At 34.1% G+C, this 23,526-nt stretch overlaps 1 protein-coding gene across 17 annotated transcripts in view; it reads right to left on the bottom strand.

The window, feature by feature from the left end:
• Window positions 1-23,526, bottom strand: part of TRDN (triadin) — a 373,079-nt gene that overhangs the window by 95,477 nt on the left and 254,076 nt on the right. For 11 of the 17 annotated variants that reach the window (XM_067702211.1, XM_067702214.1, XM_067702210.1 and 8 more), the window contains 3 exons: window positions 20,764-20,811; window positions 7,918-7,965; window positions 1,756-1,788 (listed from right to left, as the gene is read on the bottom strand). In XM_067702211.1, the coding sequence (XP_067558312.1) occupies window positions 1,756-1,788; window positions 7,918-7,965; window positions 20,764-20,811 (129 nt within the window). The remainder of the gene's footprint in view (window positions 1-1,755; window positions 1,789-7,917; window positions 7,966-20,763; window positions 20,812-23,526) is intronic. The other 6 variants (XM_067702217.1, XM_067702218.1, XM_067702216.1 and 3 more) reach the window with 2 other exon arrangements.

Raw genomic sequence — 23,526 nt, 5'->3', positions numbered from 1 at the left:
TATTTTGTTTGGAAATATGCCAAAACTGAAACCATAATTCAACCACAGTTTGTTATCCACATTCTCCTGTCTCCTGAGACAATATATTCTTCTGTTTCATTTTTTATAAATTCTTTTGTACATGTGTGTCATGGGCATAATTTCTGCATCTTGTGTTCCATTATTAGTGATCCTTGTAGCTAAATTAATATTTAGAGAACCTTCATGTCATTTCATTGGATATTCAATAGTATGCTTTGCTCCAGCAATGTACTTTTTGAAACTTAAGTATAATTTAAGTGTATATATTGAAATTCAAGTGAAGTAAATACTTCAAATATTAGAATTCTATTTAGTAGATTTATATAATACTTAGAAATATTTTCATTTTAGAATCTGAATCTGACATTTCTATTTATACTTTGGTACAGATTGTACTTGCAATCAGAAAAGTAAGTTTATTCTTCAGCATTTGGGTCAAAGTTGGAAACGTCTCAGGCAAGGGAGACATTTCTTACAAATAAGAATTAGACAATATTAGGACTGGAAAGTTCTGTAGAGAATGCTTAGTAAAATAATCTTGGCTTACAAAAGGAGATTTATGAAAAAAGTAAATACCCTAATGTCACAGAATAAATTACTGGAAGAGATAGACCAAGCCTTAAGTTTTATTTTCAGATAACTGTACTATATTATTCAAGCAGATTAATACTTCTAATCATTATCAGTTTTTATCAGTTATTTCTTTTCAAGGACCAGCAATACAAGTGCTAACTCCAAGCTAAGAATTGTTGACCATGATTTTTATTGCCAAGACTTTTAACGAGACTACAGATGCTCTTTATGAGTTATCTGACCTAGTATCTCTCTTACTTATATAAAAATCAAGTGAAATAAAACCCAAAATTTGCAAGTCAAAATGATGAAGAAATTTTCTAACTTATATTTTGTCATTTCATAATTCCAAAGGAGTATCTGAATTGAATTTTCAGGTTTTAAGAATTGCTTTTTATTTAGCATATAATACATCATCATTCTATGAAAAACTGGGGCAGTAATAATCAATAAGGTGCAAGTAAATTTTATGTAGAATGATGAAAAATTTTTTCATGTTTATTCCTGAAATTATTTGACCTATAATGTGTACTTTAATTTACAATTAGAAGAAAGTAACAATGCATTTTTATGTAGGGCTAATGATTTAAGATAATATCTGCAATTTGATTTTTAGAGACTGTAGCTTAAACTCCATTAATTTGTTCCAGGATATGACATGGCAATTGATTTTAAGCAATTTTATTCAAGATAGTGTGTATTGTATTCCAACTCTTTTTTTTCCCCCTAAATAGGCCTTTAGCAGAAAATCAATTTATAAATGAAAGAAAAAAGTCAGTAAAAAAGGGATAAAAAAATTCTCCCAAAACAATCTTTGTTCTGGCCACTTAGCTTTGTAACAGAGCAGCTTATAATATACTTTCTATTAAAAATCCCTAAGGGAAAAAAGAGAATAAACCCATATGTGGTTTCAGAATAAAAGCAGGAGTGAAAGTAAATATTAACAGAAAAAAGAGACATAATTAGCAGTTTAATGTCCTTGAACTTGCAAGGAGGTGTTTTCTTGGTGTGTTATGTGGTAAACACTACAATGCACTTCTGCAGTCTTTTATATAATCTAGCATAGAGTGTCAAAGGAAAAAACAAAAGTCAATTTTTCTCTCTGGGGAACAAAATTGTAATCTTCAAATATCTATACTGAGTAATTAAAATAGTTCTTACTTGCCAAATCCTGGTTTTGGTGATGAAAATTCTCTATGAGGAAAAATAAGGTTTGTAAGAGTTTTCATTATAAAGAGGATGAAAATGGTCTTTCGCAGATTTAAGGATTTCTTAAAGAACCATCAATCTAATATTAAGATGTAGACAATGATCAAAAATACACTTTATCTGAAGCGCATTGTCATTAAATTCAGAAATCATATGACAACTTTTCTTCATATTTACAATTTGGGCTTTAGGAAATGGTTTATAACTGCATTCCATTAGTTTACATAAAGATTGTTGGACATTATATCAAGACAAAGTTTTAGAATTATAAGATAGATGAAGCAAGAGCACATGCATGATGTAAAAAGTTTGTTGCTTTTAAGAACCTAAAAGATGGATACAATTGCTATTAAGAAATTACTTTGATGAATCATGGAAGGGATAGAATATAAACAGAGTAGGAGTGACACACTACCCCTATGTAAATTGCGTGTTCTGGCAACGTCAGGTAACTTAATTTAGCTCATCTAACAGCCAGTTCCTCTGACTCCAGAGTTTAAAAGGTAACCTGGTGGTAAAAGTAGTGACCCCAGTATGAAACGCAGGGGAAGGTTCCTGGGGTAATGTTATAGTTTTACTGTTCTTCTCCATGAAATGGCCACAGTCTCTAAGGAAAGGAAAGAAAAAGATAGGCACAGAGGTCACATTAAGCAGAGGAGTGGTTCAGTTTCATGACTGAAAAGCAGAATTATGCATGACGGAAACTGGAATGTGGGCATTACAATTATCTCTCTGTGTGACTTGTGCTTGCCTATAGTATATCCTGCATAAAATAAGAGTGATCAAGTTACACATTAGTTTATTAGAGAAAATGGATCATTAATACAAGAACCATTAATTTCTGAGGGAAAGGTACAGCATGAATGCATCTTTTAGCATTGCCTCCAAATCTTGCCAACCTCACTGGCACACATTGCTCCTTTACCGGGCTGAAATTCTCTTTAGCATTCAATGACATTCCTACCAATAAATGAATCACATGAACCAAATGTTGCATGGCAGGAGGTGGTACCCTGTAGGAGATCAATGCAACAATACAAACTTTTTGAGTGTGTTGTGAATCAGCTGTGATAGGTAGGATTTATACCTGTCTATTTATTAAAGTGATGAAAGGAATGGGGAGGAACATGGTGAAAAAGAAGGGACTAGAAAGAAATTTCCATACAAGAGATCGTATGATTATGAGAACATTCTAAAAGTATTAAATGAAATAAAAGTAAGAAGTAGTAGTGAAATGTGTTATGTGAGCAAGTGAGATAGTGGAAAATTGCAAAAAGTTCTCTTGAAAATATATAAAATATGTAAGCAAGCAGAGTACACTCATTTTTACAAGCGTTGCATGAGCTCTGTATGTAGACCATCTTCTCTCCAAAGCCCACTTGATACTCCTCACACCCATTCCCAGCGCCTAGTCTGTTGTGGGCGCTCAATAAATATTAAACAACCAGAGCACAAACTATTGTCAAAAGTTTGGAATTCACAGGAATCAATACTATTGTTATTATACTTTAACATTTATTGAGGGTCAACAGCATGACTTAGTCCACATGTGCAAATAGGTTATTTTATAGTCACATATTAAGCAAATAATTAAATACAATATGTATCAACTACACCTTCAGTTTTACTACATTGATCTTAAATGTAAAATTGTTTCTCTCTTTTTTTATAGTGTTGACACATCATGAAGTATAAACATTTATTATTTAAATAAATACGTTTCTCTCAGAGAAATCATTACTTTTAGATATTATTAATATTCACTTGAAAGTATGGGATCAATCTACAATAAATACACATCGCAGATTCTAAATAGACCAGTACATGTACAAAGAACAGAAGAATCTGAAAAGTGTCTGAGGACAATGACAAACACACAAACCATGTAATATCAGTTGGGTTTCACTTGTTGTGACAATTTAAAACACTAATACAATTATGTAGGGTACCATTGTTTACAAAATAGCAACAAAGGCAAAGAAAAACAGAAAGTCTTCAAGTGGACACAAATTACGGCACTTGTGAATTTAAAAAGATTTCTTAATTTAAAGCAAAATATAAGTTTTATTACAGGAAATGAACTGCATTTGACACATTTATGATCCATATGCTCCAATTTTACCCTTAATAAAATGATTACTAATTGTGTTCAAATTTATTCTTGGTGGTTAATAGGTACTCAAATTCTATTTAATCATTTTTCATGAATATTTTTGTCATGTTTGTACTTAAGTGGATTTTGAAGTGATTTTTAATTGTTAAGAGGATGGAAGACTATAACTAATGTTTCTGTAATGAAATTTTCAGTTTAATTTTGGGATACTAAAATATCCAAGTTTATAAAGTGTGTTTTCCCTTAACATTTGAGTCTTAGAATCCTAGAAATAAAAGTCTTTCTAGACCAGCCTTCTCCTATAGCAGGAAGAGCCTTTATATTCTGATATAAGGGACACACTACTTAAAAACTTTGTTGAACATAAATTTTTTATGATTCAAAGGAATAGAAGATCATCTAATTCAGTTCTATAATGTAAAACCAAGAAAAGTGAGGATAAGCCCTTATGTTTCTATATTTAGACATACATTGGCCTAATTGGGCAATTATTAAATTTTCTCTCATTTTAAGATTTTTTTAAATTTACAATATAGAAGGTGCAATTGCTAAATTTAATTTATTCGATGTCTTTATCCATATGATGGTTCACCACATGCTGTTCTGTTATGTAAGAGTACCATCTACAAAGATCATAATAATGATATAATTAATGAATAATGCATATTTAATTATTAATTGCTCTACTTTTTTTACTTTAAAATGAGAGTAGTTAGATGATTTAATCACTTATCCTGGTTTCTGAAATATCTGGCAATCTTTGCTATCAGAAATCACATTTGATTTACTAAAATATCTTAATTGTACAGTACTTAGAGGCGCAGATCATCGATATCTGGATCACCTAGTATTCTTTTCTTCAACAATTCCTCTATGTTTTCATTCAACCCACAAGTATTTTTTGAACACTTCCTACATGCCAGCACTGTTACAGGCCCTTAGAACAAACTCTTAAAGAAAGCTTTAAGTAATATCATGCACAGGTGTGAATGAAAGAAAAAGAAAGATGATATGCGAATGATTTGATTTATTACTATTTTCTTCACCGTTTCATTGTTAGATTGAAATCACTTTGAAGGAAAAATATTAGAAACAAGGAGATGCTGGGACTCCAATCTACAACTCATATCATTAAAGTTAGTTGTCTTGACTGGTCTCCTTCCCTGCCACAGTAAGTAAGAAGTCACTTCCCTAGAGTGACTGCTTTGATCCTCTGGCTAGTAAAAAGCAAATACTATGAAAAATTTTCTTCTGAGAGAAAACAAGATTGAAAAAGAGAGAGGGAAATTGGATTTAGGGGGACAGGTCAATTTTGAAAAGTAATACTGAGGAAAAAGTACACTAAAAATGAGAAATTAAATATCAAACAATAAATAAACCAAGCTTAATTAAATGTGATGTACTCTTTCTAGATATAATATACAAATATATAAAGACAAATCTTCATACAGTAGCACGTGTTGTGATGTTTTATCTTTGGCATTCCTTGGCTCTCACTATAAGGAGAGCAACATGTATTGTGGAAAATATTTGTGTCTCCTGATGCTTCTAGGTAACTGCTTTCTAAACAAGAGAAATCGTTAATGGTGTCTGTGGTGTGTGTGGGGGTGTGTGTGTGTGTGTGGCTTTAGTGTGGGAAAATTTATAAAGAGTTTCTTAATACTCAAAATTCTGGTCTAGCCAATTTAAGATCTTTATGAGAAGAATAACTAAAAACCACATGATCCATCATGAATTAAAGATAGAATAGAGATACTTTTTTGGACTTTTGCAGAGGTTAGATTAACTAAATTTCTAATTCTTAAACGATATGAGGTCTAGTTCACTAAATTACATAAACATAACATTTATTTCACCTTTCACTATATGAATTTTCCATAAAGTTTAGCTTAATCGATGTTTCCCAAGTACAATTATAATGCAGACTAAGTTCAGAGTTTCAGTGTACACAGTTTTATATAGATCACACAGTGTATTGAAATCTATTAAGAATTATGAGTGTCACAGTTTTTCCCTAGCACAAGTCCATAAGTTAAACCTTAAATGAAAATAACTCTTTATAAACTATTTAACTGTACTTCAAAGAATTATGAACTAGTTTTAGATTATTTATACTTCTGAAAATAACTAAAAACTATATAAGGAAGAGAAATACACAATAGTCAAAGCATCATCTTATGTATAAATATTAGAATATTATGATGAAATCTGTAGAATGTAATTGATTTATTATCACATAAATTCCTTGATTTATTAAAATCACAAAATATATATTTTCATATAAATTATTAGTCAGATATACCATCGCAAAAGTATGCAAGTTATCCAAATACCTTATTTCTTATGATTTAAAAAGAATGAATTATAAAATAATCTGAAGGAGTAAATTCACATCCCTAAGAGCCATTTCCAGTCTCAAAACTATTTGAGGCAACATTATAGAATTAATGAAACTGACACCAACATGAGGGTAAGAACACATAAACAATCTGAGCTTAATCAGTTATATGTTAGGTACTATTACTAATGTGGACATTTTATATTCTAGTCAGTCTTCTCTTAATTTGCTGTGGCTATAAAAACAATCTGCAAATGCTGTAAGATGAGTAACCAATGCCTGTATACTAGAGGGGAGAAAAACTATGAAGCTTAATGAAAGCAAAAGGTTTTGATTCTCATTTATATTGAAGCTGATTTTATAAGGAAAAATGCCTAAGTAAATACTATATACTTAACTAGGAGTTTATATTTTTTCATATCCTTTTACATACGTTTTCTTGTTTGAACTCCACATCTTGTCAGACAGGTAGGTCAGGTATAATTAACTCTATTTTTTAGAGAAGAAATTTAGGCTCAGAACCTTGTCTAGGTCAACAAGTTGAAACTGGGATCTGTGCTCCTAGAGCTCTACTTTATATTTCAGAGACTAAAGTATCCACCTCAAAAAGAAGTTGACAGAAACATTTTATTGAATTCTAAAAGTCCAGGTAGTCCACAGAAGCCAAAATGAATTTGAAAACTTATTCAGTGTGATTTAATGTGATTTTTCTTTTGAAAAACCAAAGGAAATAAATCCTTAATGAATTTTTTAACCTTAGTTTACTAATCTGAAATGTGAGGGTTTGAAGGATTTTCTTGATATATATATGTAAAAATATCTAATTTCTGATATTTGGAATTTGTCTCAAATTTAAGAGGAGAAATGATTTTGATTTCATTCTTGACAAAATTATTTCTAGTTCCGATTTCATCTATTTATTATAATAAATAATACATTATAATATTATAATATATTAAAAGCCAAAGAGTGGGGGGAACAAAAATTAAAATTATTAGCACTATGAGCTCTGACAGAAGGCCCAACATCACTTCAAACGCTTTTATTCTACTCTGCTGTACCATTTTTCTCAAGCATATTCTAAAATGATATACTTATTATATAGCTGCATTAAAAAAAGAAAATGCATTATTTATGGCATTATGGTTTATAACACTGAAATTTTAGACCTCTTGGGAGAATCAACTGCTGAAGTTGTAATATAAACACAAGTAATTTACCTGTATTGCTGGTTTTTTGCTTTAACATATTACTTTTCAAGCAGTAGAAATTGTTTTTGCATAAACAGAATTGTGTCACCTCTATTGTTTAAATTATGATCAGTCAGGTGGTGTTAAAACCACAAATCAAACAGAAAAAAATGTCTACCAATTGCCCTGGAAGATTTCCTTATTCCCAACAATCTTCAGCATTTCTCTTGATGTAATTAAGCAGTCTGTGGAGCTTTCCTGTTCTGAACTTACACTCAAAGTTTAGTTATACAAAAGAACAAAAACCCAGATTGCCACCTCACATTCTCCCTGGCACAGAAAAACATGCAAGGACAGTGAAAGAGAGCAATCGATTTAAAGGTTATTGTCGTCCGCCTGTCTGAATCCAGTGCTTTCCTCCTCATGTGGTTGTCTTTCTAAAGATAATGTCAACCTCCTTCATTTTTTTTTACCTTGCTCCACTGTCTTGGTTGTTTTCTCTTCCTTCTTTCCAGGTACAGCTGCAAAGCAGAGATAAGGTTTAAATAAAATTCCAGATGTAAATGCTGCTTCTGCTCAAAAAGGCATTTTGTAACTCATTCAATGCCAAAATTTTCTTCTAAACAACCTATTTTAAAGCTTTTTCAATATTTCTCACTTCTTTAAAATCCAACCGAAACCTACTACTATAAATCTATTCTTAAAGAATTAGAGAAAAAAATAATCCCTTGCCCTCTTCTTACTAGTCTTTGCACACTGTTTTCTATCTTATTCTTTTATACTCTGCTTTGATAAACAAGCTTTATGAAGAATTCCGCTTGACAGGATTATGATTAATCGACTTACATTCCAGATAATTGCTGGAGCCACTTAGCGTCTTGAAAATGTCAACTAGATGCTCCTTAAATTCAAGCTTAATGTTGCTTAATCAACTCAAAGGACAGTGTAGTCATGCTTGAGATTTGCTTAAATATTAAATGAAGTCATTCCAAATCACAAGTAACCAAAAAAGAAATAAGAATTATCACTTAGGTGCTGTTTCCCATGAACTACTGAGATTTTACTACTCTCGGTGGAGTATTATCTGCTTACCTTGTTATACATCCAAGAAATAGAAATGATTCATACAAAATCAGTGTACTGAAATAACTGATTCAAGTAAGGATCTTCAGAGGACATTAGCAACTATTAGATGAAGGATGAATGGGGAACTGGATATTGCCGCCATACCCAGGTATCACCCCCAAGAGTTGCATGGGGAAAACTGCAACGTGGAAATGAAGAAAAGTGATTGTCACCAGCTTAACCCACTGAGGAAACTTAAAGCCACTCATTCACAACAGGACATCCAGACATTCTGTGCTTCCTCATGACATGCAGTGTGATGTACAACTGTATCACCTCTGAAGTATTCTTGCCAAAGGAGCCAACTGGAATCAAGTTAAGCCAAAGATTAAGCTTTCAGGTTAATCAAATATATGATATAGAGAACATATTAAATAATATTCTGAAGAAACAATTACATAAATCAAGTGTCTACAGAGTAAATGATCATGATCTTTTCAAAAAGTTAATGACATGAACTAGAGACAGAGTAAGGGAAAAAATGACTTTTTTATATAAAACTTGCTAAATTCACTCAGTTGTAATAGTTCAACTGTATATTCTTTTGAATTTTTCAAGCAGATAATTTCACCTGTGAATAGTTTTATTTTTTACTTTTTTATTCTTGTACTGATTAATTCTATTTCTCACCTTATTGCACTGGTTAGAATATCCAGTACAATGCATAACAGAAGTGCTGATAGCAGACATCCTTGTCTTGTTCCAATTCTCAGGGAGAAATCTTTCCATTTTTCTCCATTGAGTATAATATTTGCTAATGGTATATATCAGAATAGGGAAGTTTCTTTCTACTATAATTTGAAATATATCAAATGCATCTTCTATGATAAGTATAATTTCCCTTTATTCTATTATTCTGATTAATTACATTGAATTTTGAAATTGCAGTCTAGAAATAAAACCAACTTGGTTCCATTTTGTCTTTCTCATATAATATCAGACTAGATCTGCTAATATTTTGTTTATATCTGTGCCCTTATGTTCACAAGAGAAGTTAACCTGTATGTTTCCTTTCTTTTTTGTTCCTTGATAGGTTTTTGTATCAAGGTTATTCTAGCTCCATAAAATGAGCTCCATAAAATGTTTCCTCTTTTTCTGTTCCTGGAAGGTTTGGTACAAGATTGGTGTTAATTTTTCCTTAAATGTTTGAAAAACATTCACCGGTGAAGCCACCTGGCTAGACTTTACTTTGGTGAAAAAATATAATTAAAGATTCAAAATGTCAATTGTATTAAAATTTTCAAACTCACTGGGAAATACTTCTATTTTTTAATTATCTGTAGAATCTGTAATGATGATTCCTTTTAATTTTCTGATATTAATGTTTTGTGTCTTCTCTTTTTTTCTTAATAAGTTTACATAAGGGTCTATCAGTTTTTTCAGTTTTTATAGAGAATCTAATTTAGATTTATTGCTTTTTCTATTGTACTATTTAATTTCTATTTCTTTAGCTTCTGCATTTACATTTTTTATTTCTCTTTCTTCTTTCTTTGGGTTTCATGAAAGTTTTAACATAAATTAAAAATTATTTTCTTCCTAAATGTTTGCTTTTCAGCCTTTCTTCTTTTCTAATGAATATTTTTAATGAGTATAAATTTCAGGTAAACACTGTTTAGGAGCATCTCCAGTTTCAGTGTGATATTTTCATCATAGATTAATTCAACATATTTACAAAATTCCACTGTCATTTTTTCTTTGGCCCATGGGATATTCAGAGATGATTGCTTATATTTCTTACAGCACCTAGCACTGTTTCGGACCTAGCAAGTGATCGATATATACTTGCTTGGTGATTAAGTGTATTAATTGAAAAATGAGATTTGATAATAAATATTCTGAGTTAGAGAGATCAGTTTTGGTATTAGTATATTTCCTGAAAGAGGAGAGATATTAGGTGTAGCCAATGAAACACGAAAAAGGTAAAGAAGCAGGAAAGCCTTGTGTGTGCCTAGAGGAAGTGAACAAGTATAGCTGGAGCAGAGGGTTCCCATAGAAGAGATATGAAATAATCTAAAAATAGATTAGGTCAATTGCATAAGCCCCTGAATTCCAAACTAAAGAGTTAGACTTTATTATAATTACTTTAAGGAGCTAGTAAGGTGTGTGGTACATTAGTCTCCTCTATGAATGCTCTCTCTCAAATCAATGTGAAAATCAAACACTGATAATTTTTAATTATAATAGAGCCCTGGGCATATAGCCTTATTCATAATTCTTTTATTCTGAAAACTCAGTATGAATATTGTATAGGAAATATGTATTTTTCAATTATTTTGTTTTAATCTTCTGAAGAGTAAATATCTTTCAGAAAACATTGGATTGTGACTTACACACAAAGACCAAGTTTTTCTACAACAAAGACCAAGTTTTTCTTTTCCAGTGGTGAGTTAATAACTCCTTGCACTTATATTAAGTAGAGGAGGCTAGTCCCCTAAACCAGTTTTTTTTTTTAATTCAGAAAAGGTCACTGAAAATACCAATTATCTATACAGAAAAGAAAACATTTTACGTGAAATGACCCTTTCATTTCTGATTCTGATATAAAATTCATCAAGCCTAATTCTATGGAGAGTATTAGGAATAAACAGTTCATCTAAGTAAGTGGATTTTCTAATTGCCTGTAATCAAAGGAAGACCTTAATCAAATTCTCCTTCTATGCTATAGGGTACCTGAAACCTCCTTTCATGCTGGAAATAAGAAATTCCATTTGTTCTACATTTGGAGGTGTTTATTTTAGAAAAAAATGTAGATTTGTGCTGCACTCCTTCAGTGACCGCAACTAATATTAAGGAAGCAAAGTAGCTAACATTCTTATAAAATGATGCCTGGATTATGGATAGTCCTGAGATAAACTGTAAGGGAGATAAATTGGTTTTCTATAATTCCAGGGTTTTTTTTTAATTTCTTTATCGCTGTTTAATTTACCTGCAAAGTTCCAGCTTATACCAAACTTCAATCTCACTTTTATTACAAGGATACCAAAAAGATGCTTTCTCAAATTAAAATTATTGGTTTTAGTATTTATATCTTACCATAATATTATTGAGGTAACATTGATTAATAACGTTATATAAGTTCCATATGTACAAGATTATATTTCTACTTCTATATACACTACAGTATGATCCCCACCAAAAATTTAGTTTCTATCCATCACTATCTCTTTTATTCATTTCACCCTCCCCTGCCCTTTTCCACTACTCTGATCTCTGTATCTACATGTTGGGTTTTGCTTGGTTTGGTTTGTTCATTTATTCTGGTTTTCTGTTTGTTTTTTTATATTCTACATATGAGTGAAATCATAAGATACTTGTCTTTGTCTGACTTAATTCACTTAGCCTAATACTCTCAAGATCCATTGATGTTGTCATAAATGGCCAGATTTCATTTTTTATGACTATTATTCCATTGTGTGTGTGTGTGTGTGTGTGTGTGTGTGTGTGTGTATACCACATCTTCTTTATCCACTCATCTGTTGATGGGGACTTAGGTTGTTTCCACATCTCGGCTATTGTATATAATGCTGTGATGAATATAGGGGTGCATGTATCTTCAAATTGGTGTTTCATATTCTTTGTATAAATACCCAGAAGTGGGATAACTGGATCATAAGGTAGCACTAGTTTTCAATTTTTTGAGGAATCTTCATACTGTTTTCCATAGTGGCTACACAGTTACATTCCCATCAGCAGTGCATGAGGGTTCCCCTTTCTCCACATCCTCACCAACACTTGTTATTTCTTGCTTTTTTGATAATAGCCATTCTAACAGGCATGAGGTGATATCTCATTGGGGTTTTAATTTTAATTCCCCTAATAATTAGTGATGTTGAACATCTTTTCAAGTACCTGTTGGCCTTCTATATGCCTTCTTTGGAAATTTCTATTCAGCTCCTCTGCCCATTTATTAACTGGGTTTTCTGGTTTTTTGTTTTTGAGGTGTATGAGTTCTTTATATTTTTTTGATATTAACCCCTAACTGGACATATGATCTGCAAATATCTTCTCACACTTGGTGGTAGGGCAGGTTGCATTTTCATTTTGTTGATGGTTTCCTTTGCTGTTCAGGAGCTTTCTAGTTTGATGAGTCCCATTTATTTGTTTTTTCTTTTGTTTCCCTTGCCTGAGGAGACACATCCTGAAAGATACTGCTATGACTGATGTCAAAGAGCATACTGCCTATATTTTCTTCTAAGAGTTTTATGGTTTCTGGTCTTACATTCAAGGCTTTAATCCACTTTGGGTTCATTTTTTTGAGGAAGGTATGAGGTAATGATCTAGTTTCATTTTTTTTGCATGTGGCTCTCCAGGTTTCTTTGCTCCTTTTTTGTAAAATTTTCCACATATGTGTGGGTTTATTTCTCGGCTCTCAATTACATTGCACTGATCTATGTATCTGTTTTTCTGCCCATACCATGCTGTTTTAATTACTATAACTTTGTAATATAGTTTGAAACCAGTGCATGTGATACCTCCAGCTTTATTCTTTTTTCTTAGGATTGCTTCAGCCATTCAGAATCTTTTGTAGTTCCATATACATTTTAGAATTTTTTGTTCTGTCTCTGTGAGAAACATCCTTGGGATTTTGGTTGGGATTGCATTGAATCTGTAAATTGATTTAGATAATATGGACATTTTAGCAATGTTCATTCTTCCAATCCATGAGCACAGAATATACTCAGTTTTTTTGACTGTCATTTGCTTGGAGTATCATCTTCCATCCCTTTACTTTAGCCTATGTTTATATTTAGGGCTGAGGTGAGTCTCCCAGAGGTAGGATATAGCTAGGTCTTGTTTTTTAATCCATCCATCCACTCTGTGTCTTTTGACTGGTGAATTCAATCCATTGACATTTAGGGTAATTACTTACAGAGGAGGACTTAGTTCTGCCATTTTATCTTTTGTTTTCTGGGTTCCCGCTTTTCCTTGTGTTTCTGTCTGCCATGTGGGTTTGATGGTTTTCTATGATGTTTTGTATCTTCTTTGGATTTCTATCTTTGAGTTTGCTAGTTCTCTCTTCCATATCATATTCTCTTTCCCAATGCTTTCTGATGCATTCTTCATCTCATTTATTCAATTCTTCAGCTCCAGAATTTCTGTTTGGCTCCTTTTTAGAGTTTCAATTACTTAAAGTATTCCTTCTGTTCATTAATTTTATTCCTAAGCTCATTGAACTGCCTTTCTGAGCTTTTTTGTAGTTCATTCAGTTTCTTCAATCAGTTAGATTGCAATATTCTGTGACTTTAAGTTTGGTTTCTGGAGAATTATCATTTTCTTTTTCTGATACTGTGTTACTGTGGTTCTTCATGGTGCTTGATGTGTTGTTCCTCTGCCAGTGTGTTTGAAGTACTGAATATCATTCTTGTTTGGGTAAAGCTTTTTTTTTTTTTTTTTAATTCTAAGGATTCTACAGGTTAGAAATTAGTAGGCTTTCTTTTGTTTTCCAGTAGGTGGCACTATAGAACAAGTTTTTGGTTTCTCTCACCTGTGCTGCCTCTGGTTTTATTTGAGAGTCAGCATTTTCTGCCCTCCACCACCTCTATCAGAAGTGTCACCCAGTGCCCTTGTTACTGTTGCTTGTGCCTCTGGGGTAATTGGTACCTTGCTGCTGTTGGTATTGCTGGCACCACCACCTGGGGCATCAGGATGGTGGGTGCTTCTGCCACACCTGGGCTGTCCTGATTTGCAGGCTCCAAGGGGTGGGTGGGATGCAGTTGGAGTTGCAAGTGCCTCTATATCAGGTATTGTCAGATTTGTGGGCTTCACCACGGCAGGCAGGGAACGGGGCTGGAGTTGTGGATGGCTCTGTGGCTGGAGGAACTGGGTCCCAGTTATCTGTGGCCACGGGCACCACTACATTCAGGAGGCTAGAGTCCTATGTATTGCTTCCCTTGCTGCTTTTGGGTTCTCTGGGGCTGCAGGCTTTGCTGCCACAGCCAGGGGGCCACGATTGCAGGGACTGCCTCCACTGTTTCCCCAGTTCTACCTCCTCGATGTGTTCCAGTCCATCCACCTTTAGATGTACAGATATGTGGAATTCTCTGGCATTCTGATGGGTTGGGCAGAGGCTTATTGTTGAGTTGTTAATATTTCACAGGTTGCAGATTGAAGGGGAGAGACAAGGAAGCATCTTATCTGCTGTGATGCTGACATCGCTTGCTTCATTCTAGGCTCTTATTTCACTATGTTTCCCTCAATTTTCCTTGAGGACTCAATTCTTTCTTTCCGCTTAACACCACTCAACATATGCCCATTAGTTACAGGGGCTTGCCTGGGTAGTGAGGCTTCTATGGAATTGGGGTATGTTAGAATTCTGGTAAAGAGTGGAGAGTGGTAAGGAAATATTGTGCAGTTTGAAATATCACCCATATGACACATACATTACTTCTGGTATATACATCTATAGGATTAGCATGACAAACTATTATTTCCAAGGATGTAAGAATGTAATGTTACCTGCCCAAGGGTTATTGCCTGGGGATGTCAATGACTGAAACAATGGAATAAATCACTGATTGTGGAAGACGAAGTCTTAAATCTTGGATACATATTCAGGTGGAGAGACAGGAAAGAGAGGCTTCTCATCATTTCTCAGACAATGCTAACAACTCAATCTAGTCACAAGGCCATCCTTTCCGGCTATCATTTTCCCTGAATCTTACTTCTAGTAAATTTGGAATTATAAACAATATGGTATTATTGTAGCATACAAAGTATCTGAAGATGAAACTGGAAAAGGATATAGGAGCCAGATCTTGGAGGACTCTTACATCATTTTAACAAGTTTGGACTTTATTTTATAAAAAACTGGGAAAAAATAAAGTTTTAAATTAAGTGTGGTTTATTCAGTTTTATGACTTTGATAATTTATGTTGAGGGGTTTCTGCTAGGATGAATATTAGTGAAATAAAAATAAATATGTGAGGACAGTGTTTAGATAATTACAGTGGTTCAAGAAAAAGATAATGAAGGCTTGAATTAACATGGAAGTCATAGTTATGAATAGGAGGAAGTAAACTCAAGAAATATTTAGGAAACAAAATCAGCAGAACTTGAAGATTCTTTGAATAATCACCTGAAGGCTAGAAAGAGAAAATTAATCACCCTCAGATTTCTAGGGAAGTGGAGGGTGGATTGTGGTTTCACCAATGATAATTAAAAGCAAGCTGGGAAAAGGAAATGAAGAGTATAAGTTAAGACACATTGAATTTAAAGGTGTTTATTTGACATTTGAATATACAAGCCTGAAATTTTCAGGGAAAAGCTCTTTGCCAGAGAAGTCCTGAAATGAAGACATAGAATTGGAGATCTTCAGGCTAAAAGGCAGAGTTTCAACCTTGAGAGTGTGCATATCTCACGAAGAGAGGCTACAGAATAAGAAGTTCAGAGGATTAATGATGGAATCTGGGGAACACCAATAATTAAGGGGAAGCAAAGAAAAACACACAAAGAAGTCAGAAATAAAGCTCAGAGAATATGGTGAGAACTAGGAGACTGTTGTCATGCTCACCCAACAGGAGAGACGCTTAGAGAAAAGACAAAGTGGTAAATGCCACTGAGACATCCAATAATGTGAGGACTGGAATGGTTCCATTGGTTCAGCAATGATAATGTCTTCAGCATTGGCCATATTATTGGAAGCACAGTAGGAACAGAAGCCTCATCTTTGTGGGAGATAAGAAGCAGTGTTAACACTCCAACATCCAGAAGACCGGCTAAGATACAGAGGAGAGAAAATAGTAGACAGAGATATGGGAATCTAGAAAAAAGTAATTTTAAACTGAGAATAATATTTCCAAAATTAGGAATAAAGTCAATAAGGAGAGGGCTTCCCTGGTGGCACAGTGGTTGAGAGTCCGCCTGCCGATGCAGGGGACACAGGTTCGTGCCCCAGTCCGGGAAGATCCACATGCCGCGGAGCGGCTGGGCCCATGAGCCATGGCCGCTGAGCCTGCGCGTCCGGAGCCTCTGCTCCGCAGCGGGAGAGGCCACAACAGTGAGAGGCCCGCGTACCGCCAAAAAAAAAAAAAAGTCAATAAGGAGAAAGAACATAATGCCACCAAAGAGCATGAATGACTGATCAAGAAGGACCCAAATGGAGAGACTGGTCTTGAAGAGGAGGATAAACACTTTACCTCGGAGATTAAAATAGAAATTGATATAGACTAAACAAGAACCTCAAGCTACTATCCTATTTATCATTTTATTCCTAACCAATATTCTTCAGCATCAGTGTCTGTATCTTTCACTTCATCATCCCTCAATTTGTCATCATTTAGCTTTTAGTTGTGCCACCCCCCAGAAAATTCTCTTTTGAACATCATTAATAATTATCTAGTTGACAAATCCAGTGACTTGGTGACAACCACTTTGTCATTGAAAGCGTTTATTTTCCTTGGTTACTATGAAATTATAACAATTACATTTTTTTAACCTCTGATCTTTCCAGTCACTATTTTCTGCTTTTTCTCTTTGACTCTCCTTGCTTTTCTTCCTGCAAATGTTCTCTAGCATTCCATCCCAGACCTGTCCTCTCTCGAGAACAGAGAACATCCCAGACCTGTCCTCTCTCGAGAACAGAATCCATGAAAAGCTCATGGATTCTTACCGTTTCCACCATTAACCCACGCAGAGGACACCCACAGATATATCTCCAGTTCTGTCACTCTCTGGAGCTCTAGTCTGACATTTAGAGCCACCTACTTGCTACTTGCATGTGCCACAGTACTATAATTTAAATATGTCTAAAATTAATCTTGTCTTCTCTCACCAAACTATTTTTATCCTTCTTCTTCATTTTTATGATAAATACCAACAATATTCTTCTAGCACCCAGTCTGAAAACTTATTATTGTCATTAAATACTTTCTGACTTTTCCTCTTCCAAAGCTGGTCGATTGTCAAATTCCACTGAATCTACTTTATAATAGTGCTTATAAAATATCCCTTCTTTCCAATCTCATAACTAATATCAGGTCCTAATGCACGTTGCCTACATTATTGCCAAAGCTTCCTAACTATCCTGCCCTTTCCTAAAGCAAATACCTGAGTGTTATTTCCTATACTTACAATTTTTCATTGACTCCCTATTGTCCATGCAGTAGAGTCCAATTTAAAAATCAGGCCCCTTTACTGAATTATTAGCACAGGTTGTACTAATTCATACTGTGTTTTTGAGACTCTTGTTATTCCTCATACACATCCTGCAATTTCCCACCACTTTGCCTTCCTCTGTTACCTATGCCCAAGATACCCTTCCAACTAATTATTACATAACAAAATTCTAAATGTTATTTAAGGCTTGACTCTAAAGTCACCTTGTATAATAAATGTTTTGCTTTTCCTCAGGTAAGAATAATTTTTAAACTCCTACGGCTCTTTATCTGTATTTATCTCTTTACCCTGTTGGCTTTCAAACATGAACTATGATAATATGGAAAACCTTTAGCTGATAGCAAAAACTAAGGTCCAAACAACTCAGGGACTCAATAAAGATTCATATTTTTCCCTATCTTTAACTGCTCAAGAATAGTATTAACATCTGAATATTTCCTTAAGTTTTCACATAGTATGTGATCCATAAATACATGTTGAATGAAAGTGAAAATGATTTGAAAGCTGCAAACCAAATATAAAACAGTAAGAGGATTATCATATTGATGATTAAATACTATATATCTCCGAAGAAAATACGACTTAAAAGCAGGCTTAAGATCAAATAATTATACTAGATATAAATTGGCACACTGTAATTAATTTAAAATATTATCTTTTAACTTTGAAAATTTTAAAACAATCAGAAAATCAGTAATTTCCACTTAACATTGCACACATGGTCCCTAATTCAAGCCTCAGTGTAGAACAACAATTTCCAGTATCTTAAAAACAAATAAAGAAAACCCAAATCACTATCTTATTCTACTTACTTAAAAGGGACTAAAAGGTGGACATCTTGTAACATATACGGAGTTTTGTGGAGATTAGGGACTGGTTACTAAATGTATGATGAAGTAATATATATTTTCATGTGTGATTGATTGTCAGTGAGGAGGAGGAGAAATGAAAACTACTTGACCAATGAGAAGCATCTCCTTTGACTTTTATATGTAACTTGTCAAATTGGTAAAGCTCTACCTGAGTTTCAAAATATTTATGATGGCTTTGGAAGGAACACTTGTTTCTGTTCATTCTACAGTTGAGAGGAAATCTAATATGCAGTCATATTTAAATTAATGATTGAGGTATGAGATCTAAGACAAACTAGAGTCAGAGTAATTAATGCCAATAGTTTAATTTCATAAAACGTTATTTAAGCCTAGCAATCAGGTCTACTTAATCCCAACCAATATGTCTGGCCTTACTCTAAACTCAGAGACCATTCTTGGTTGAATATTCCAGTGAATTCACTAACTGATGGTTCAATATCAATTCAGTATCTCTGCTCACTCCTATTTGACTTGATTAAACTCCAATTTATGTGTGCTTGTATTTCTGCCCTAATATCTAGGCTCCAAGTGATTCAGAGTCTGTGCATGGGTCACTTACTGGTTATTGAATCTTTCCTTTTTAACTCTGTCTCCAGACCGTCTTCACAATCAAGGATTCCCTGAGGCTCAGTATCTGAAATCTAATTCCAGATGAAACCCATATACTGCTATTTGGACATCCACTGGTCTCACCCATGGCTGAAGATCTTGAACACAATTTTGTCTCACTTTTGTTCTTGCTTTCAACATGTATAGATGTCCTGACCTTACATTCACTTACTGGATCCATATACCCTGTATCCATGCCTAGATTGTGACTTCCTCTGAATCTATATTTAGACTCTTAGTCTTGTCATTGATACCATGGCATTATCCATCCTGAAGCACCCAAGTTTTACCCACACATTCCATTTAGTGTTGACAAGAAAAATTGATTTCAAAATAAGACACCATAAAAGAATGAGATATATTAATAGGGACTTCTGATAAATTCATGGCTCTGCTACTTATGGAAAAACTGATACCTAGTAAAAGATGTCAATGAAACATGTATCGTGATAACTTACCTCAAAAATGACATCACACATATATTACATTACTAAGAAAAGAACTATCTAGGAGACAGATTTTATTCCTATCTACTATAAATTCAGAATAATAAATAGAGCTGTATTTGAAAAAGGGAAGCAATTAATCTCAATAATTCAATTGCTTCTAATTAAATATTATCTTATAGTAGTTTATATTTTCCTTTAAGTATCATTTAATTTTTTGTCTTTCATTAGATATACATGTGTACTAATTTATGCATTATTTTATATAACTAATATATATTAATTTATATTTTAATTTATTAATATATAAACTTATATCCATGTATTCATTTATATCCATATATATGTTGCTTGGGATTGAGAATGTGGATATGTATCATATATATTTTATAACTCCCTATAGTCCTGATATATATTCTCTTATAGAGCAAATGCAATAAAAGATTTTTTAAGGAGAAAAATGTGATGCCATTTTAGTGGCATGTATGTGAAAGGGTACTCCTGTTGTGTGTGTGTGTGTGTGTGTGTGTGTGTGTGTGTGTGTGTGTGTGTATGAGTGCATGTTGAGGATAGGGTTGTTAAACTGTGTCTTGAGATTCCTCCAAAGACATTGAATACATTACTGATTTCATTTCTATGTGTAAAACAGAATCACAAATTTCAAAATTGTTCCAGTTTGTTTTGAATAGAGAATATGTAAATGTTTCATCATATTGAATATTTTTAACATGTATTAATGTTCTTAAAGATATTCTTTAGAGTGTCTACTGAGAGGAGTTAATATTCACGTAATAGTTGCTTCTGATTAGACACGACAAGAGGCATAGCTTTGAAAACTTAAATTTAAACTTAAATTTGATACTATTCTTGCACAAAGCAAACACTGTTCATGTAAGTTCTACTAGTCAAAGTTTCGTTTGCTCAAACGCTAACCTTATAGATCAGTATATTGAATATGATGCTCTCCAGATGACTGGGATCCCATTGAGCTTACACAGCAGCATTTCTTCAATTTTTCAAAACTAAAAGTGGGTTTCCATATCAGTGAAATAGTAAAATCAATAAACAGAGCTCTTCTTAAGCACTAAACAATACATTGAGTTAGCATAAAGAAGTTATAGTCATGACATCTTTTTCTTTAAGCTGCACTTACCTTTTTTAGTTGAGGCAGCACCAACCTCTTCTTTGGCTCGTTCAGTTTCTGTAAATTCAGAGATTGAAAATGAGAAACGGATATCAGACATGTGAGGTCAATATCTTATAGTATTCTAAGTCAGACAAGACTAAAACTGCCCAAAGGATAAAACGTATGTGGCACCTGAGAGCAAAGCAAGCAGTAGAGAAAACCACGCTAGAATAAGCTTGAATTTTTTTGTAACTAATGAACTTCCTTAAATAAAAATGCAGAAATTCTCTTTCAAGATACAATTCTGGTGGTACTAAATTTTATGCTTATATAAGTAGTGACCATAAAAAAGGTGGCTTATTCCACAGAATTACACTGGAATACTAATTTATTAGTTTATAGTCAAATCTTAAATAATGCATAAATTGTGGGGAAGAGCACTTGAAAAGACTTCTTTGTTTAGCCTTTAACTATGGGGAGGGCAAGCCATAATTGACCTCAATCAATTTGCTTTATAATATAAAATATTAGCCATAATGTTACAGAAAATTCCATTTGCATATTGCTTTGAAGAGAGAGAAAAAGAAAAAAATTGAAAAAGGCCAAAATGGCTTCTGGAGTTTCTCTGAATATCTAGTGTGGAAGACAGGAAGATAGGAGAGCTCTTCCAAAAATATAATCTGAAATGCTGGTCCTAGTGCAAAATGTTAGACCTCAAATCAAGGCTAATTAAAGTGGAAGTTTCTTTGATCCATACGAAAATTAGAAAATGACAATGAGCTGGTAAATTTTTACAAAGTTTATTTACTCATTTTATTAGCTTTTGATTATTCAAGGCTGTTGCCCTTGGACACCTGTATTTGTATTTTTAGTTTTATTCTTACTAGTACATGTGTATAGTCCCTGTTACTCATATGCACTCACTCAGCAGCTGAGGCTCTAGGAACAACCAGTAAACAGGGGTCTTCATGCCCCCTTGTCCTCCCTGTGCCATAGACCTTGGGCTGTGAGAGAGATCAGATGTCAGGAGACCTTCACATCACTTTCAGGTTTTAATTTCACAATATTAGATACCACAAGCTTCACTATTTGAGCTCAGGCAAGAAGTCATGTAAATAAGACTTCTTCAGGCTGTTTCAAGACCTGGAGCTCCAGGACTAAGCAGATCCCTGGCTGTTATATAGCTTTGAGGAAAGACTTTAGACCAGTGGTTCTCAAAATTGGCATGCATCAGAGTCACTCAGGAGGGCTGTTAAAACACAGATACGGGCCTGATTCAGTAGGTCTGGGGCACGTCCTAAGAATTTACATTTCTAGCCAGTTCCCAGGTGACGCTTATGCTGCTGGTCTTGGCCATATTTTGGAAACTAATTACCACACTTCCCCTAATACACAATCAGGACTAATGTCCCTGAAATCCCCAACCTTGTTAGCCTCAGGTACTACCATGAGCCTAGGCTTCCAGCAGAAAACAGTCTATATGGTTTCGTATTTCTCCTAAAAACAGACTCTTTTCCAAAGTCCTTCCACTGAGTCATCTCTATCATAGCACACATCCCTAAATGCTCAGCCTCTTCTCAAAGTGTGCACTTGACTTTCTTCCTTTAACCAAACTAGTTCCCTAAGGACACTACATCCCTTACAAATGGTTTTCCAAAATAGAGACAGTTCATTTTTCCCCTATATACCAAAGGGTCTGGAAGTGATGTATATTTACTTCTTCTTTTTAACTAAATTAATAAATGATGTTTATGACTTCTCCTTACTTCTTATTACTTCTGATGGATTGTTATCTCCTTGCTTCCTCCAAATCTCAGTTCTTTTGAAGTCCACAGTATCAGGTTGCACCGGCTCTGTCTTGCTCTACTGCTGCCATTAACCAGCATTATGCCTGTGTCCCATTAATTATTGAATATTTCTATACATAGTTATCTGCTCCACTATTACTACTGTGATTTTTCATTAGGAACCACTCTCAACCCAGGCTTCACACTAGACCAAGCTGGGGAGTTTTTATAAGCCTGTGAGATTCAGACGTAGTAGATCTGGGGAGGACTACAGAGCTTTGAGATTCTGAGTTAATGAGTCTGGGATAAGGTAGGCCTGGCTATCTGTCTATTTGTAAGCTTGTCAAGATACTCTATTATTTAACCAGGATTGGGAGTCACTTATAGACACAATCCATACAACCATGGGATCTCTCATTTCCTTGACCTTCTCACTTTTGAAAACTGGAGACCCCACTTCTCTGATCAACTACCAAGAAAAAGTATCTTGGACTTTTTCTTTGCTGCCAAGACTTTGATTTCAAAATTCCTATTCCCTGGCACCACTCTTCCTGTTATAGTTCACTTACTCACGAACCTCCTCTAAGTAGTTTCTGACCCCATCAATACTTTCATTCCTTTGACCTTACCAGTTTCTCAATGCTCCAGATCTCCCTTATGTCCTCACTTTTCTTCTTTCAAGCTTATATTTAAATAAACCATGGTTAAATCATTCACTTATTGTTTGTTTCCATAGTCATCTGGTATATTAAGTTTCTAGGGCAGCCTTTAAGTTATTAGGTGGCTAAAAACAACAGAAATTTATTCTTTCACAGTTCTGGAGGCTAGAAGTCCAGCACTAAAGTGTTGCCAAGGCCCTCCGAAACTTGCTCTGAAGGCTCTTGGGAAGAATCCTTCCTTGCCTCTTCCTAGCTTCTGTTGGTTGCCAGCAATCTTCGGCATTCCTTGACTTGTAGCTGCATCACTCCAATTTCTCCCATTATGTTCATACGGCTGCCTTCCT

Source organism: Pseudorca crassidens, chromosome 13, assembly GCF_039906515.1.
Source record: "Pseudorca crassidens isolate mPseCra1 chromosome 13, mPseCra1.hap1, whole genome shotgun sequence".
Lineage (NCBI taxonomy): Eukaryota > Metazoa > Chordata > Mammalia > Artiodactyla > Delphinidae > Pseudorca > Pseudorca crassidens.
Note: the sequence above shows the minus strand (reverse complement) of the source record. Positions and strands in the feature narration are given on the sequence as shown.